The sequence below is a fragment of the Leptinotarsa decemlineata genome, unplaced genomic scaffold (genome assembly GCF_025532065.1).
Source record: "Leptinotarsa decemlineata unplaced genomic scaffold, Ldec_3_MD MMD2_tig00078422_RagTag_RagTag, whole genome shotgun sequence".
In the NCBI taxonomy this organism is placed as follows: domain Eukaryota; kingdom Metazoa; phylum Arthropoda; class Insecta; order Coleoptera; family Chrysomelidae; genus Leptinotarsa; species Leptinotarsa decemlineata.
Window position 1 is genome coordinate 9,340,353 of NW_027412747.1, and position 20,057 is coordinate 9,360,409.

Sequence of the window (20,057 nt, forward strand, 5' to 3'; positions counted from 1 at the left end):
GTCGTTTACCTTCAGTTCCTGGGTCAGTTGAATTTTGTACGGGTGCAGGTCCAAGTCACGACACAAAATTTGCCAAGTTGTGGTCTGCGAAAGGCCAAGTTCTTGTGAGCGACGTGAACTCGACTGCCCCGGAATCTCCTGTACACTCTCACAGATAGCGACGATGTTTTTGGCGGATCTTGAGTTTCGTTGACGTACGGGTGTTGGTCGATCGGTTACTGTGCCAGTGGACTCAGATTTATCCACTACATTGCGATGAGTCCTCTCGGTAGGACGATTATAGCGTTGAAGCACGCCTTACGTTGCCCGTGTTGCCCGTAATTTGATGTATGTAGCTTCAATGAGATGGCCGTAATCAAAGTTCGGAAGTCCCTGTCGGAAGACCCTATATATCATTTATACATTATGTATGGGTATATCTAAGCAATAAAAATAATAGCTCTAGAAATGGAATTATTAATTTCACACATGTTCGAAAATTTGACACCGTCATCAATGTCATAATTTTTCTCTTGTAATTTATATAATTATCAAGTATCCAAGTATACCCACTTATTCAGTTAACTTGTAGGTATTGTAAATTTCGTTGAATCCTATTTTTTACTGTATCAATTATTGTTTTCAAAATTAACGCTCTTTCAATACGAAAGTTTTGACTTTATGAAACACCAACACCATAACAAAATGTTGTCTCTCGATGCGTGTTTCGCTATCCATCATTGCGTTCTGGTGCGGAAAGAGTTTTTTTATAAATTCCAAAGGTTGTTATTCTACCTATCAACTTTGACGTGTTGCCTCGATAGAGTAAGTTTGTTGTTTGAAGCTGCGTGTTGAAGAACTTGCAATTTATAAAATGGAATCTTTCAATTGCGATTCTATTTTCTCACAGGCGTCGTTTTCAGAACGTTTCAAGTATTTTGTGCAGCGCTTTTACATCTCACTAAAAAAGACCAGTGAACAACTCGCAGTACTCCCAACATCATTTCACAGTAGAATAATATAACCAGTAGGCTCTCTTACCACGTGATCCACCCGAGTTACCGGGTACCTTCAACCGCTCTTAGGATGAGATTCTCATCCAATGCATTCAGTGCTGTAGTATCGAAGGATTCGACGATACACGGGCATCGGATTAGTTATAATAAACGGTCGAAAATTTATATTGCGTTTAGTTTATTCGCTGTTTTTATTATTGTGTTTAGTTTTTGTAGTTGGTTATTGTTGTTTGTTTTAATATTTAGTGATTAGAAAATGGGAGATGTAAAAAATACATTATTAAGTATATGATCACACGCCTATGGTAAAAGAACGAAATTGGCTCCGCACTTCGTTTCGAGGTCACCGAGAACTTTGTGAATTTATGAATGAAAGTAGTGAGAGTGGACTTACTGGTTGATTTTGACTGTCATCATTTTATAGATTACTAAGTTGAGATTAATTTTATTGTGCTACACCTTGGAACAAACAATTCCCGACGACGCTGACGGGTATTATTTAAAATATCTCGTTGGGGTGGCCTTACACTCGTTTTAACGATGCGGTATTCTGTTAAATATTCAATGCGACGAGTACAGGAGAAACCGACACGAAACAAAACCCGGTCTTTATACGCAGCGGCTTCCGAAGGGTTCTTTGTGTATTGTAGAGTTTAATAATTGATTAAATCAATCAAACTAGGCAAGTGTTCTTCGAAATGAGAATTCGATGAGGTTGGGGTTGTTTTGTTCATAAATTGATTCACTCTTCCCCATTCTCCCCTTTTAATACATAAACTAATTATGCGTGAAGATATCCACTCGATAAATACTAGAAATAAAAACAAATTAACTGTGCCACAATATCGCACTGCACAGTGCTGTGAAACTACAATTCATTGCCTGAGCAATTAAAAAGATTCAATATCAGGAAATTCAAATACAAATATAAAGATTACAAAGTGCATTTGTTTAATGTCTTCTCCCCCTTTTATTTTTTGAACGGATCAACTCAAAAAATTGAAATTTGGGATAACGAAATAAATGCATGAATATATAGATTTGGAAAGCTGAATACACTTATTGAATGAATGAATCGAAGAGGTTTTTGTATGAAAGTGTATAATTATAAAATTATTGCAAAGCGCGTTCGATTTTCGTCATCATCCGTGCTGACTTGTCAGGCAACAGGTAGTATCAAAATAAGTACATGTCACATTTATAATATTTGACTTATATAAAACAAAATAGGCTGATAGCCAAGAAAATACATTTTTGGATTGAGGCCATGTGTTTCAGTCAAAGTATTATATTACTTACTTACTTTGATACTTCCTGTTGCCTGACAAGTGAGCACTGATGATGACGAAAGTCAAAAGCGCTGTGCAATAATTTTATAATTATACACTTTCATACAAAATCCTCTTCGATTCATTCATAAATGCATGAATACTTTATTTTGAAGTGAAATTGACAGATGAAACCATTAATGGAAAGGGAGGTCTTGTGACACATCATTTTGAAGCTTCTGACAAATACAAATATGAAGTCAATATCTTCACCTACTACAAAGTGGCGGAACATTTAATAATTTCCTGAAGACAAACACATTAATATCGATATTTCTATAAATATTCCTTTTTATCTACCATATGGCAATTCCAAAAACCCGATAAGGTTTGATAAGTTATTTTTTGTTTATAAAAACGACAAAAAATGTCAGTACGACAATGAACATAATTGTTCAGTTAGAATATTCTCATTTAGTTTTCGGTTTTACTACTAGAAAGGTACCAAGTCAACAATCTCTAAGATGGCCAATTCTCGTCCATTGCAAGAAAAAATTGAAACGATTTTTATTTATGGTGCGACACGTAACTTTCACGAGACTGAAAGGATTTTCAATGAACGTTTTCCGAATCGTCCCATCTGTAGAAAATATTTGAGGGAACTTGTATCCAAATTCACAACTACCGGTAGTGTACATAACAAAACGCCCCCAGGTCATCCGTCCATTCCGGAAGAACAGCAAATAATTGGTGAGATGGTAGTAAATCCTGAACAGTCTACTTATTCCGTCGCGAATGTTTGTGAGGTGTCTCCTTCTACTGTGTAGAGACTTTTGAAGAGGAATAGGTATCATCCATACAAAAATAAAATGGTACACCAATTAACTGAAGATGACCCTGATCGAAGAACAGAATTTTGCTAAATCATGACGGAAACCATTGCAAGGCATCCTACCTATCTCCACAATATTTGTTTTAGTGACGAATGCACATTTTTTTAAACGGCAATATTCACAGACAAAATTGCCGTTATTGGAGTGACACCAACCCTCACGTTTTCCGGGAAACACATACCCATTTCCAGAAAAAAATAACGTTTGGGCAGTGATTTTGGGAAACCATATTGTAGGACCTCTATTTATTGATCAAAATTTAACAGAGGAACTGTATTTGAATATGCTGGAAACTACTGTTGACCCTCTCATCACTGAAATCGTCGAAGCGAATCCTAATGAATTCCATATGGATAGTGTATTCCAATAAGATGGAGCACTACCAAATTACTCCATACAAGTAAGAAAATATTTGGATAACTACTTTTCCCGGTCGTTGGATTGGTCGTCGAGGTCCTACAGAGTGGCCAGCCCGCTCGCCAGATTTGACACCTTTGGACTTTTTTATGAGGCTCTTTGAAGCAAAAGGAACGAAACTGAACCTGCGTCAATATTGGATATTCGGCAGAGAATAATAAATATTTGTAGAGATATTGACGTTACTGTGTTCGAAAATGTTCGGCGTTCATATGTCAAGAAGTTCAAGGCAAGCTTATTAACTCTGTAGTTAAATGTCAATGTATTCAGGCAATTATTAAATGTTTCGCCATTTTGTAGTAGTTGAAGATATTGAGGGTTGTGAAACATTTGTCAGAAGCTTCAAAAAGATGTGTCACAAGAACCCCTTTTCCATTTAATTTTTTCCCCAGATGGCGCCAAGTCGCCATCTTGAAAGTTTCATCTACCAATTTCACTTCAAAATAAAGTATTCATGCATTTATTTCATTATCCCAAATTTCAATTTTTTTGCGTTTGACCCGTTCAAAAAATTAAAGGGGGGGGCATTAAAGAAATGCACTGTATATACGGTAGTCAGTATTCTCAATTTTTGCTTATTGGACAAATGAATAATAAATAAAGCAACAACACATCGATTTGATTTAGGGGATAATTACTAATTAATATTTTTATTTATTTTTCTCTTGTTATGCTACCATCACCTTTAATTGTTTTTTTTTTTTTTCTGTATGTTCGCGTCTGTTATGGGCAGGTGCTTGTTGATTGAGGTTGTTGAGTTTGAGTTGCTTTGAGCTATTTTTTATTTTCAATAAAGTCGATTTATCATTATTATTATTATCCCAGAGCATGTAACAAGGTTAGGTGAAGTAGAAAAATCGTCTTTTGTTGATTTGTTTGATTCGTTATTGATGTGACACTCATCACGTTATCAAATCTTGATTAGTCATGCTACACACTAAATAGTCATTCTCTCATCTCCACCTGAACCAATAGAACTATTCGTATTCAGATGCTATTTGTCCAACAATGCAATTTATGGATGGACAAGGACATCAATCATCTATCAATACATCCACATGTTATTGTGGTTTTTAACAGTTGCAATTGTGTGAACGTTTGCCATGCGTTCTTTCATTATTGATGAAACCTCATCTATCAAACTCAAGCTGTCAAATGACGTTACCAGTATCACTGGTGGATTGATTTATTGTTGAATTTCAGATCTCCTCTAAACAGTTAGGATGTTGAAACTATAATACAATTCCAAAGTAGTAGGGACTAAATTCTCAGAAATGACTGTGATGTTTTTGCCTTAATCTGTCTCTTGCAGTGGCGTACGGAAAATTTACTAATATAATTAGATGATATGATGAATGACAACCTGACAACAGTGTTGTTAACAAATCATGCGGTCCGTTCAGGATTTGCACTGAAACACTTTAAAAAGAAAAATGATACGCCACTGCCATTTCTCATAGTGAAAGTTATTTTTTTATTGAACAAATTCAGTCACTTCATTTTTTTTTAATTTGACCTCAAAAAAAAATAAATTCATTCATATCGCGAAATGGTAAAATTACTTAGGCTAACACAAAATTATCCTGAATACACAAAAAATTAATTGAAACAGATGCTGAAAATGTCCGCTTTCATTCAGAGAGTTTTCGTTTGATAGCAGAAAAGAATGTTGAAATAGTTGCATTCGATTTTTTTGGTGTCAACGGAATCGACTTCATTGGCCATTAGGCTTGTGTTCTGAGAAGGTAATGTTAATAACTCTCCGAGCCACCTAGGGAGCATCATGGCTATTCGCAATCCTTCAGACATATTGCAGAATTATCCCAACTTCAAGTAGATAAATTATCTCGAGAAAAATATCTGATAGAGGTTGGGATCAAACTCACGAGCTTCCGATCGTGTGTGGGGTGCACAACCATTGCGCCAATTTACCGCTACCTGCATGTTGTATTTTCCACTATAATGGTACCGGCCTTTCAAAACCTGCTACTCAATAGAAAAAAAGTAAATTGCTTGTACCGTTTTTGGAATAATACAAAATTCATTAAATGGTATTCTTAGAAAAGTGGCTCTGGATTAAATTCATTGTAGCAGAAAATGTAGCCACATATTAACAAGAGCAATAGTTGGAGAATCTCTTGCTCTTGATCCGATATTAAAAGGAGGACAGTTACGAGTCTGGTATGTAGATCCAGGATCGGATTCTTTGGTTACTTCATGATCCCTAAAGAGTCACAAGAGTAGCTAGGGAAAGGAATTCCATCACGGCAGAGCCTCACATCACCGTAACATGGCTTTTTATGACGAGATTGCGCCCATATCTACTACGGAATTGTTCCAACACATTTCTGAAGTGTGCTTCACCATTAACGCTTGACAACTGCACTATGCCAAGTATAATTATCAAACGATTAAATTCCCTCCATATTTTAGAAGGGAACAAATATTGCATCCTCATTCTTTTTCAGGGTCAAGCCGTTGCTCAACTGGCCAAAACTGTACCTGACGTAACAATCTTTGGCGTCTGCTCCAAAACCAAGCACGAAGCTCTGAAAAATGCCAACTCACCGGTGGACCATCTCTTGGAGAGGGGTTCCGACTATGTGAGCGAGATCCGGAAAGTGTCTCCAGATGGCGTGGACATCGTCCTCGATTGCCTGTGCGGCGAAGAATGCAACAAAGGCTACACGCTTCTTAAACCGATGGGCAAGTATGTCCTATACGGCTCTTCGAACGTGGTGACTGGAGAGACGAAGAGCTTCTTTAGCGCTGCTCGATCGGTAAGATGAGTCCTCTCAGATATCAGATGAATATTTGTGTCATAAAAAAATCTGTTTTCAGTGGTGGCAAGTTGACAAAGTTTCCCCGTTGAAACTCTTCGACGAGAATCGCACGCTGGCTGGATTCAACTTGCGGCGGCTGATGTATCAGCAGCATGGTGAGGAATTCGTCGCGCAGACCATCCAGAAGGTATTCCAGCTTTTCCAAGATGGGCAGATCAAGCCATTGTTAGATTCTACTTGGGCTCTTGAAGACGTACGTATAATGTTTCCCTTTATAACAGGTTGAAAATTATTTTGGGTTTTTGATTAGTTGGTATTTTATTATCCCAGATGCCGTTAGTTATCAGCTAGTTGGCCCTAGTTTCTACAAGCCACAGTAATGATAAAAAATAAGAATGTCACTTGAAATTCTGAGGTACCATTTTTCACTTTCTTCAAACTACAACAAAAAAAAACTGTTTTGTATTGAGAAAAACTACGAAATATTTCTTACGTAAATGGGCGTTCTTTGGGAAGTTTCTACAATCTTATCTTCTTTTTATTGCTGCTAACTAGAATATAGTGTATAAGATAATTGCTAAAACTTACACGAAAGTACTTATATGATTGCATATTTATGCCTGAAAGGTGGATAAACCAAGTGGGTAGCTGTAAAATAAATTTCTAGCTGCACAGTATATTCCAGCTCCTATCCCATATTGGGGGCTCGCCTGTAGGATTTCGGGTAATTTCTCTGAGCATGTTTTCGTAATTACTTTCTCGCTCATAATTTTCTGGTTTGGAAATGTGTATGTGTTTCAGTGTCATATGATCCTTGAACATGTTTGATGTTCGTTCTCATTATACAGACCTATTATTGTAAACCCCTTCAGGGTCCAAATAAGCATCTAAAATTAATTCCTTGTATGTTTGAATAGTGATACATATGTTGTATGCCTTTCAAGTAGTTTTTCTGTAAGACTTATTGGTCTTAAGGGCTTCTTCAAATCTTGTCCAGTTTACCCAAGTTTCAAAATGAAGCTCGCCTTCAGTTCTCCAAGTTTTCGATATACATTTCAGAGCCAAACTTGCTCTGAAAATTACATACAAAATCCTGTTTGGTACCGGAGAGGATTGTTTGAATGAATTTACAGTCATTTATTCTTTTCCAAATCTACTGCTCAGTGGTCTGTCAAATTTTGCACATGGAAAATGCTTTTATATTATTGTATAGAGTTAAATGTATGTTCAATCTACTCGATTTGCCTCCTTCGTGAGTGTCTTTTCTATATTACCTCAGGATTTTGTTGTATTCAATTGAGCAACTTTTTTATTGACCTTATTCCTAATTTCCTCATATTTCTAAAGGGTTATTTGGCTGACTATGGCAAATTTCATTTATACTTCCTATATAATGTTTGATAGTTTGTTCATATATTTTAATAAACGATGCTCACTGCTTGGACGCAACCATACGATAATTTTCTTCACTTTCAGGTTGCTGAGGCAATGCAAAAGATGCACGACCGCAAGAATGTAGGTAAAATAATTCTGGATCCAAGCTTGGAGCCTAAACCAAAACCAGCTACTCCGGCCAAAGGAAAGAATAAGGAGGACAAGAAGAAACAGTCTTCTGAAGAGAAGAAGGAATCCGAGGAGAAAAAAGAAGATGAGAAGAAGGAAGAGAAGAAAGAAGAGAAGAAAGAAGAAACTGTCACCAATGGAGATTCGGCGGGAGATTCAGGTGAGATTATGATACTTACATAACTATTTGTAAGAGACTGGAAAAGGATGATGAAAACAAGAATAGAAATAAGTATATATGGCGTTGCATAAAAAAATCACTTTGAATGTTTAAGATGAAAACAGTCCAATGATGCAGATAAATAATGACATAAGTTTAAAAAATCAGCATATGAAAAAACATTCCACCTGGAAACATTTATTTTTGACAGAGAAAAACCTAAATTTCTGAAGTACAATATAGAAAAATTCCTGACCTGAACCATTTTTACTGTAAGATATGAAAATATTTGAAAATTGTTCAAGTAAAAAATCAATCAAAATTATTTCATTTTTAGTCTTATCATACTTAGTCTTATCATATTCTTAACAAATATCTACTGTCATGAATTGCTTGAGAAAATATACTCGTGAATATATTTTTTTAATTATAAATACAAAGACAATACCAATAATTCTCGATTAGCCCTTGGGCAAGACTCTGCAAGCTATCAAGGAGTCATTATGTTATTAGGAAATATTGAAAACTACAGAAATTTGAAAAAGCTTTAAATGCACCTCCTCTTGAAAAATGCCTTTTACAATGTCAAAGAATAAAATAAAAACAACAATAAAAATTAATTGGCGCACCGGGGCGACTTCATTGATGTCAAAGAATTTTTAGAGACTTGAATGTACAGGGTGTTTCAAATTCGTTCCTCACCATTGCAATCTCGGAAAATATGAGAGATTCGAAGATGGTTTCCGAGATCCCGATGGTAAGGATCGAATTTGAAGCACCCTATGCTATCTTTTTCTTCTACTTTCTTCGTTTTATGTTACTATCATGAATGTTGTACCGGTAATGTATATATATGTTATATGTGTATGATATTTCAATCATGAATAAATTCTATTCTAAATCAGTTAGTGGATATGCCACAAAAGCGTCAATTCCAAGCTTTACTTGCGATTTATTTCTTTTGGATGATATCTAGGTGTTTTAAATGCATATAAATATATGGAATTATCAAGTTGTTTCAGAAAAATTGCCCTTTTTAATGTCATGTGTTTTTGCAGCTCCATATATGAATAAATATTTATTCTACTGTGTCTAGGTGTATACTGATCGATGGAGAATTTTGTACTGTATTTATTGATGCTATTCATTTTTTTCCAAATTTTAATTTTTTGTCTGTTAGGGCAAATTGAACAAAAAAATAAAAATAGTGTGAGAGGCAAATAAAGATATATACCCTGATTCTTTTTTTTCAGATTCCAAAAAGGAGAACTCCAGTTGAATTGACGGCTAGTTTTTCTGAAAAAAGTCTTCAAAAAGTATATTCGCTTACATTTTTGTTCCAGTTTCCAAAGGCAGTTTATAAATTGAGTTTATGGATATAGACAGATCTCATGGTAATCGACCATATGAATGTGAGCTGTGTTATTTTAAAATGTAGAATGCTGGGCTGAAAGGGGTCCGAGCTTACCAAGACCAATGAACTTATATAATTATTTTTTTATCATATATTGTATTTTGTCTTATAGTGTTTTTGTGTTATTTGTGTTTAAGAATGTTTACAAGATTGTTTTATCAATGGTGCTCTTCTAGAAATCCTGCTAATAGTTTGGCATTCGGTTCTCCGGTTGATTTTTTTTTGTAGTATGTACAGAGTAAACTTTAGAGTTTGTCCTTTCGCAGTTTAGAATTTACGAAACACATATCCATGTGTATCAGACCAAAAAGTAAATAGCATTTTATACGAGACGTATTGCCAAGCTTAGTCAAAGAAAAAATAGTTTCGAAATGTAGGGATGATCTTGCCATGATATTTTTGCTATACGCTATTTTTCAGATTGAATGCATATCAAAAGTCTCGAGGTTCATGCTGCTCTGCTGGTCTCGTTATATTTCACGAAATGATTCTCCAATGAAGTAGGGCGATTCATGTTATGCTCCAATAGAATTAATCAGCTTGCTGAAATATTGCGATGATGTTGACTGCTGTATCCTCAAATGGAAAATCCTGATAAACTAAATATGGTTTAAGCATTTTTCTTTAAGTAGATTATTATTGTAAGTTGATTATATGAAACAGTTGCTTATGAGATTACTTTTTAAATATTGATCGCCTAAATGTAAATTTTCTGTGAAAAATATTTTCTTAAGAGATGAAATATTCGTGTAGCCATAGAATTCCATTTTGTTTGTTGAAGGCTATACGAAATATAAACTTAACCGTTAGGCTAAATATATTATTGCTATTGATTGCTTAAATATATATATAAGTGTAAGACTGATGTGTTAACGCTACTGCAGATTATTTGAATGCCTGTATGAATAAACTGTATGTATAATTGCCATATACGGTTTTTTATTTACCCTCCCTCAGTAATAATATAACGTTTCGAAAAAAATAATGAATGTGGTCACAATTGGATGGTGCTTCCTACTCTTCTCCAATGTTTCCTAAAAGGTAACATTCATAACTGGCCAGCCAGGTCACCAGATTCAACAAGCATAAATTTCTCTTGTGTGGAAAATATGGTGTATTGTGCTAAATACAGGGTGTTTATTAAACATACCGCAAAAATTTATGGGACAATTCTAAGGTTATTTTTTCCTTTGATGATTTGTGATAGGGCGCTTTGTTTTGAAGATATGGAGCGAAAAATAATTTTGACAACAACAATTTATTACCAAAAATTACATGAAATGTTTCTTAATCTACAAGAATCGTTGAAAATGACTACCCTCGGCTCGGATGAAAGAATCCAATCTTCTCCTCATCGACTCCCGAACTCTTTCAAAACACCAGGACCGTTTCCGATTGCGATATACCCAGCAATTATCCGATTTCTCAAATCTCTCACTCTGTAATCGGAATGTTGTTGATAGGTACCAACGGAATTGTTAGATTTTTTATTACTTGGTAGGTCCAGTGTAGTAAGCCCCGTATTTTCGAAACAAAGCACTCTATCTAAACTCATCAAAGGACAAGATATCTTTAGAATAGTCCTTTGATTTTTTTCCGCATGTTTAATAAACACCCTGAATATCACTCCTTAGAATATGAAAAAAGAATTATATAAAGTTTCACAAGAATAACTTCGGTTATGTTTGGTGATGTTGGAAGATCATTTAAAAAAAGAGTCGGATTTTGTTTACAGGAAAATGGCGGTTATTTTGAACATTTATTGTAGTTTTATTACAATATATTTTTAGGTAACAAAATGAAATCGTTAGTTATTTGAAAACTTTCAAAATAAAATATAATTATAATTAATGCTGAAGATAAATGAAATATAAATCAAACACAGCTGCCACCTATATAACCGGTTGCTAACTGAAGAAGTGTTACATAAATGTATGTATTTTTTTGAAGTGATACCTTCTTATGAGAGGGTAAGCCGCTTCTTTACCTAACGCGTAACGGCGCCAGTTTGTCTAGCTTCCCATTCTCTCACGAATACGTCAGCGGAGGGCAGGCTCATCCTCTCTTGGTGGACAGACGATCAGTGTTTAGTGTGCGATAGACAAGTACTGTTGATAGTATTATAAAAATCTAACCAGCAAGCCACGTAATATTCTTTTATTATGTGAAACGTGGCTTAAAAATGATGATATAGGTATACATCATCCTATGTAAAACTCCAGACATCCATAATATATTTTTAAATGACAGTTTCTCATCAGTATAGATTGCCGCTTGAGTATCCTTACAGTTCCTGAGATTGTAAGAATTGACGAAAAATCGGAAAAGATGAGAAAAGTGTGTTTCAAATTGGTATCAAAAATCCTCACGCCTGAACAAAAGGGCTCTAGAAGCGAAACTTGTTCTGATACCTTGTGGAAAGAGTTATTGCATGTGACGAATCATGGCTTGTAACCTATGACCTAGAAACTGACAGCTAATCAATGCACTGGAAATTGAAAATGTTTTTGACATTCAAAAAAATTCAGAATTAGAATCATTTATTCATCACAAAAGAATACACATTGTGTGGTGAAAACTACAGAATATGTAACTTATCGGAGTAGTCAAAAAGATATTTGTATATAAGGCTCTAGAGCCTTGATGAACAAGACCAACTGTCGAAAGCGCTCGCATATAATTAAATAAGAGTTATAAAGCTTCAAATCCTTTTTGTAACTTATATTAATATTAAAATACTGAAAATAAAAGAAAATTAGTTGCATCATTCAAAAAAAAAAGGATATATATATATATATATATATATATATATATATATATATATATATATATATATATATATATATATATATATATATATATATACTATCTCATCATTATATTGCTTTCTTTTTATACTATATATCATATTATTATTATTGTGCTATGTATTTATTATCTTTAGTTCAGTTTAAGATTTTACAAACTTTTTTTTTTCTCCATGACAAAATTGTACTGTGATTTTTATCACTATATTATTGTATTGCTCTTTTTATATTGTATTATGTATTTATTGAATATATTATCTTTAGTTTAGTTAAGATTTTACAAATTATTTTTTTATAACAAATTGTAATTGGGACTACTCGTTGAATAAATAAATAAATAAATATTTAATTATCTGCGAGCGCTTTCGACAGCTGGTCGTACTGTCGTCATCTGGCTCTACTCAAACTGAACGTGTCATCCTGTTGTATGTCCTTTTATACGGTCCGAACGCCTCAAGGCAGGTATTTTAGGTAAATTTGCCTATATTTGGATTAAATCAGGTACTATTCTTTGTGTTGGATCTTCTCTATGTTTACTGTTTCTAAGAGTGTGTATTGATTTTTTTAATATATTGAATATTAGGTCTTGATGTGTTTTGATTTGTACTTGTTCCTCGATTAGTGATTTATGACTTAAATTTATGGATATTTAAGTCCAAATGTCTATGCAGTTTCCCTTATCGACTTGTTTTGAGTTTTATGTTCTCTGGTGGGGGAAATTATGTTTGTTTTGTATGGCGTCTGTTGCGAGATTTGATTTATATACTATTGGGTTTATGTATGCCTTTTTGTGCTCATCGTACCTTTAGATCAATTTTTTCTTTGTTTGGCCGATATACTGTATATCCCTTTTTGGTTTTTGTCTTCTTCTTTTTCATAGTTGTTTATTTTTTGTGTTATTTTCGTGTTTGGCTTGTATGTGATGTTGATGTTCGGTGGCTTGAAGACGTTTGTTAGTTTTTTGGTTTGGTGTCCTACGTACGTAAATGCTGTCCATCATTGTGTTGTTTTGTCTGTTGGAGTGACTTGATCCTTGTTCTGTATTTTTTGTTTGATTCTGTTTTCTAATTTATCTATTGTCTTTTGGGTGTATCCGTTCTCGTTCGCTATTTGGTATATGATTTTCCGTTCTTTGTTTCGGGCCTCATTGCTGAGTGGTATCCTCAACATTCTATATATGAATGCGTTATAGGCAGCCATTTTGTGTGGTGGTGGATGGTTTGAACTTGCGGGTATGGTGGAGCTTGTTTGTGTAGGTTTCCTGTATATTGTCATTTGAAATTGTGTTTTATTTTGGTTATATCCGATGGTTATGTCTAGGTAGTTAAGTTTTGAGTTGTGTTCTTCCTCAATGCTGAAAAATAGTTTTTGGTTTATTTCGTTAATTTCTTTTGTTATTTGATCTATTCTTATTCCATTGTTGTGTGATGTGTACAATCCATCGTCAACATATCTGAACCATTCTCCTTTTTTTCTCATCTATGGTTTGCAGGTATATTTTGGATATAATGCTTGATACTGGGGATCCCATCGCTAGTCCATCTGTTTCATAAATTTTTCCTTCAGATTCTAAATAATTTTGATTGAGTATTGTATTTAGACTGTGTTCCATTTAGTTAATATAGGTTTTGTCTATGTTTTGGTGTTTTAGTTTATCAGATATGATGTTTATACTTTCGTTGACTGGTATGTTGGAGTACATGTTTTTTATGTCGAATGAGAATAGTTTAGTGTTCGGGCTGACCATTGTCGTTGAGATTCTGTCTGTGAGTTCCATTGAATTTTTGACGCTGGAACGCAACAGGAACAACAACCACCAATCAACCGACAACTGCGGTTGATTGATTGGTCAAACCACCAACATTGACATAAAAACCTAGCAAGTTGACTTGGGTGTCACACCAATAGGTGGTTCCACTTATGTTTCGCTTGCGTTTACGCAGTTATTTTCATCAAGTACTTTCTTGGTTTTTTCTCATTTTGTCTTCAATCGAAGACCGCCTGCCCGGTACTGACGATGCCCAATAGGCTGAAACAGCTGTCTACCGGTGGCTCTTAAATTGAAATTAATATGGGAATGATCAAAGAGTACTTATCTATTCATTTTTTGATTTTCATGGAATTATTTTCCAGCTGCTTGACTGCATTAACCTTTCTAGATTTTATATATATATATATATATATATATATATATATATATATATATATATATATATATATATATATATATATATATATAATGAAAGTTTTTCCTTTTCCTCGGTCGAGGACTTTTTCAATTTATTTTCTTATATTTGAGCTACAATGGAAATTGTTTGTTAGTGGTAGTTTTATGATACGTACCTAGGCTGCCATTGTTGAAATAAAATGATTTTTGACATTTTTCTTTGTTTATGTGGAAGTCCTTTGATTTCTCTGTCATTGTGATCTTGTTCTTTTGGCTTTTATTTCCGCCATTAACAAGTGGCGGGACACCCGGTATATATATATATATATATATATATATATATATATACCGGGTGTCCCACATTTTATGTGACAGGCAATATCTGGTTTGTTGAAGGAGATACACAAAAATGTTTCATACAAAAGTTTTAGGAGTTCATGAGAGCTATATTTTGATATAATTTTTAAATATACAGGGTGTTTGGTGTAGGTGCTACAGACCAAAATTCCATTTTTTAAAATAGAACGCCCTGTATATCATTACATATTCAGATGCTACGTTAAATTCTGATATCATTTCATGTTTGGTTTTTGAAATTCGGTTACGGCGTTGTTGACTATTATTTTTTTAAATATCTCATACAATTATTCTCTCTGCATCAGATCTCATGAAAATTAGTCAAAATTTTGGGTGTTCAAAGTAATGGTTTCAATTTTGAGTTGTGGAATTCAGTCAGGAATCATTTAATTTAATTAATAACAATGTAAATAATATAACTTGATAAATAATTTCATAAGAATGGTAGGTACCTAGAAATAAGTCATAAAAATTGTTCAAAGTGATGCCCATTAGATATTATACAGCCTTCGAAACGTCGAATCACTTCTCTCGTACAAGTCGCTCTTATAATATCAGGCGTAATATCACTGCACGCTAGTCGAATTTTCATTTTCAGATCATCCACATTCAAAGGGGGAGTAGTGAAAACAATATCTTTTAAATAAACCCATAGGAAAAAATCAAGCGGTGATAAATCTGGGGAACGAGCCGGCCACCGAATTGGACCCTTATTACCAATCCATCTATTTGGGTACGTTCTATCCAGATATTCAGTAACAACCTGTGAATTGTGAGGAGGAGCACCATCTTGTTGCCACCAAATTCCTTGTCGTTCTGCTATGGGAATATCTTCCATCAACTGGATCAAATCATTTTCTAGAAAATGTAAATATCGCAATCCATTGAGATTTTCATTGAAAAAGTAAGGTCCTATGATGCGGCCATTGAACAATCCACACCATACATTAATACCCCAAGTAGTTTGAAAATTACTTTCGCGGACCCAGTGGGGATTTTCTTGAGACCAATAGTGACTGTTATGTCGATTCACAACTCCATTATTGTGGAATCGCGATTCATCGCTCCACAAAATTAGACTGAATATGTTAGGACTTTCATGTAATATTACCTGAATACAAGCAATGAATTCAAGTCGTCGTTCAAAGTCCGTGGTTTCAAACCTTGTACCAACTGAATTTTAAATGGGTGGTATTTATTTTCTTTCAGAATTCTCTGTACATTAGATTTACTCACACCGACTTCTTCTGCAAGAGTACGGATAGAAACATGTGGATGAATAATAATATAAGCCAATACATTGATCTCTAAATCTTCAGTTCTAACAGATCTCGTATGATGACGATGCTTTATAGTAGAAGGAAATGACCCAGTTCGCAATTTTTCTACAACTCTCGAAAAAGTCATTCGTGACGGAATGGGTCTGTCTGGAAAACGTTCTTGGTATAGACGTTGTGCTTGACCGCAGTTTTTCTGACATTCCCCAAAAATTAATAACATATCAATGCAATCACTTGGACTAAACGCGAAAGGCATACTGGAGTTTTCGCACAAAGAACACAGTTACTGTTTTGCAAAGAATCACTGAATCGAACTGACAAGTAGATACAATTCAACAACATTTGTTACTATGGCATCAACAAGCATAAGCTACTTGATGAAATTGTACAATATAAAGCAATTCACCCTCAAGTTAGTCACATTCTCAAGAATTTCAATATTATATTCAACTGATATCGATATCGTATCGTAGAGGTGACAATAATGGTTTGTATTCAGTAGTAGTCTGAAATTAAGTGCTCAAAATCACTTGAAATGTTGACAGTAGCATAAGGTGATTTTACTCTGAGTCAGAAAAATCGTACAAGTGGTACAAGCTGGGAATGACGACGCTCACCATGGACGCCCCAGCACATCAACAACCGATGAAAATTTTGAAAAAGTGAAGAAACTTTCTATGGAGAATCGTCGAATCACTATTACAAAAGTTACTGGGACAGTTGGCATATTTTTGGCATGAAGCGTGTGGCAGAATTCCAAAATTGGTGAATTTTGCCAAAAAAACCGTCGTATGAGGATCGCTCAGGAATTGTTGATGACGTCAACGACGATCCAGGATTTGCTTAAAAGGGTTATAATTGCTGACGTATCATCGGCATATCGTCCCAATGGAAGAGCCAAGATTAATAAAATCACGCAAAGTACGATCAAATGTCAAAGTTTGCTCACTGTTTTTTTCGATTACCGCGGCATAGTGCATCAGGAGTTCTTGCCACATGGTCGTACGGTCAGCAAGAAGTATTATATTGAAGTGATGTGCCGCTTGCAAGAAGCAATATGAAGAAAACGTTCGGTTTTACGGAAAAACAACAAATGGCTTTTGCATCTGCTTACTCGTCATTGCTTGTTCGTAATTTTTTCGCCAAAAACAGCGGCAATCTTGCCTCAGCCACTATATTTACCAGATTTGGCCTCCTCCAACTTTTTCCTGTTCCCAAGATTGAAGTAGCTCATTAAAGGACGGCATTTTAAGAAAAATGAAAATGCAAAACGTATTCGTTATTTATTGCTAAGTGTCAAGTTGATTTATGTGAACAATGGTCACACAAAGATATAAAATTTTAATATTAGGATATGTGGTGGCTACACACACAGAAGCACGTATGCGCAATTTTCAATGCCAAGTATTTAAAGTCAATTAAAATTTCAAGTCCAAATAAGTTGATGGTTTAAGAGAATCAAGAAGTAAACGGGCGTCAAGTTTTAACACTTGATCTAAAATGTCTTTTTTTTTTGGTGACATGTAATATTTTTCATGAAAAAAGAAGCTTATCGCTCACTTGTCCGGCACAGCACGGCCCGTCAAAATACGGATAGGATTGGAACAATGAAAATGAATAGACCAGTGCACACTAGCCCGGCACGGCACAGCCAAGTCCGTCCGCCGCCGGAAAGGATTCCAGCTCTCCGATAAGAAATACTGGAAAGATTTCTACTCGTCATCTTTCAGATCGTTGAAAAGATGATAAAAGTCTCCCAGATTTGCCCTCTTTTGATAAATGGGATGGACCGACAACATTCTTTTTTATGACAAACAGCACCTTCAGTATGCTAGTTGTCGCTGGACAAGACAACGCCGTGCTGTGCTGTGCCGGACAAGTGAGCGACAAGCTTGATGGATAGAATATCAAAAAATCCATCCAACTTCATTGTATTTGAATTTTTTGAGGGGTTGGGTGCTGTCTCCTCAAGGAGGTTGAAGATTTTAACAGATTCAAACAGAGTGTTATTTTACTTTGAAAACCTGATGTCTTCAAATGTTTATATTTTCAGATAGTTTGTTATATAAATTCAGATTCCATAATTTTTTTTAAATCTATGTAGTTGCTTTCTGAAGCATTCTGAATTGTGATAATTATTAGATGGGGGGGTCACCTAAAATGCATAATCTGTAATGCAATCCATTACGGACGATGAACTTCACCCTTTATTTCACTTGATAATAGTATATAACTAATGTTGATTGTGGAGTTGTTTTTTTTGTTTTATGAAATAATAAAGACGATATTATCAAATAATAAAAAAAAAGTAGGTAACAACAACGCAGCATAACTAATGTATTTCCCTTCAATTAGGAGTTGCACAATATAAAACGAAAATCAATGCGAGTAAAAAATGAAAATTGCCTAAATTGAAAGGGCTATATTTTTAGAAAAATGGCCATTTCACACTTTTATTTTATCTTATGAACACAAATATTTTTTGTAAAAAGTACTCTACTTCTTAAGAATCAGTAGTTTTGATCGATAGTTGTTAGTTTATGATTTTAATTTTCAAAGAAATAAAAAATTTGCTTTGTTTTGTAGTTTTTTATTTAAATCAATGATAAAAATTAAAAAAAAACACTTAATCGTCATTACAATTTTGTGTTTCAGAGCACTCTGAGTGCAGTTGTTGCAGTGTTGAACAAATGGTTGTAAAATGGTTCCACCACTTGTTATTACCCTAAATCCAATTAGCGTCAAATAGATAGATTTATTAGTCCTTTAAGCTACATTATATAGATGGGACAGGTCATATTTCCCAGGTATAATATAAATGTGTAATATTATAAGATGGCATTTGAATAAAAAAATAACGTGACACACGTAAAACAAATACATATTAAAATATAATATAATTACTGAATATACTAAAATGATTTGATCAATCCCTTGGTCCATTAAGACTAAGAAATTCTATTTTATAATTTCATTGCTTCACATTTTCGGACATGAAAAAAAAAGCTCAACCCACTTTACTTATTATTATTTCTCAATTTTCCTTTCATCGGTGTAACAATTTGAACTTTAATTTCTTTTATTCAAGCTTTGCTGAATTTGTATGGTTAACAATTTTTATATTTGAGGCTTGAACATCTTCAGTGTTTCTTCTCAACTGACATATACATTTTTTTCAATAACATTGACTTTATAGATACATATGTTGATAACAAAATAAGGTATGTTCAAATAAACAATGTGATCGTATATTGCTATCAATAATCTGAAATCCACTAAACACGTTTATCATTCCTTAATCCTTTCGGTGATGGAACTGTTCAAAAAAACATTAACGTGCCTCATTTCTTGTTTAGATTTTACTGAATCATAAAGGAGCATATTTAAATAAAAATCCTTATTATTTTTCCAATCTATATTCTGAAAATGCTAACTTCCATTCATGACAATATACAGAAAATGTAACAAAAAATACAACAACATTACTGCAAAAGTGTTCATCGCAGCACAAATGGGGTGGTAGTTATCTTTATAGCTTACCAAAAGACTTCACGAACATTTCGAACAATAAATTCAAAAAATCAATCAATCTATGTCGCAAATGTAACAAATGAAAGTGATTCCTCATGATCAATTGAGTACTTTTATGCTTATAGTCTTTCAAGGAAATCAACGGAGAGAACAATTATGAGATTTTACACTGATATGATTTTCTGTAGTATAATTTTCATGCCTTTTCAAATAGATTTAAACATTTTGAGTGTATATTATACCAAAGAATACATTTGTATTGTTTGATTATACTGAAATATTTTTTTTTCGAACATGAGTGGTTTCATGGTATTTCAAAGTATGAGTTTTTTCACGAAATTCTCTGAATGATTTTGAGTAGATTTCAGTGATATGGTTTTCCTCAAGTATGACTTTTTATGCCTTCCCAAATTTTCAAGTCA

At 34.1% G+C, this 20,057-nt stretch overlaps 1 protein-coding gene across 1 annotated transcript in view; it reads left to right on the forward strand.

Annotated features, from left to right (window-relative positions):
* The window catches only part of LOC111507322 (synaptic vesicle membrane protein VAT-1 homolog-like), an 80,037-nt gene extending 69,616 nt beyond the window's left edge, over positions 1–10,421 (forward strand). Inside the window, exons 4-7 of the mRNA XM_074186304.1 lie at positions 6,042–6,353; positions 6,415–6,609; positions 7,833–8,079; positions 9,333–10,421. Coding sequence (XP_074042405.1) covers positions 6,042–6,353; positions 6,415–6,609; positions 7,833–8,079; positions 9,333–9,358 — 780 coding nt within the window. The 3' untranslated portion in view covers positions 9,359–10,421. The remainder of the gene's footprint in view (positions 1–6,041; positions 6,354–6,414; positions 6,610–7,832; positions 8,080–9,332) is intronic.
* Positions 10,422–20,057: the final 9,636 nt, after the last annotated feature.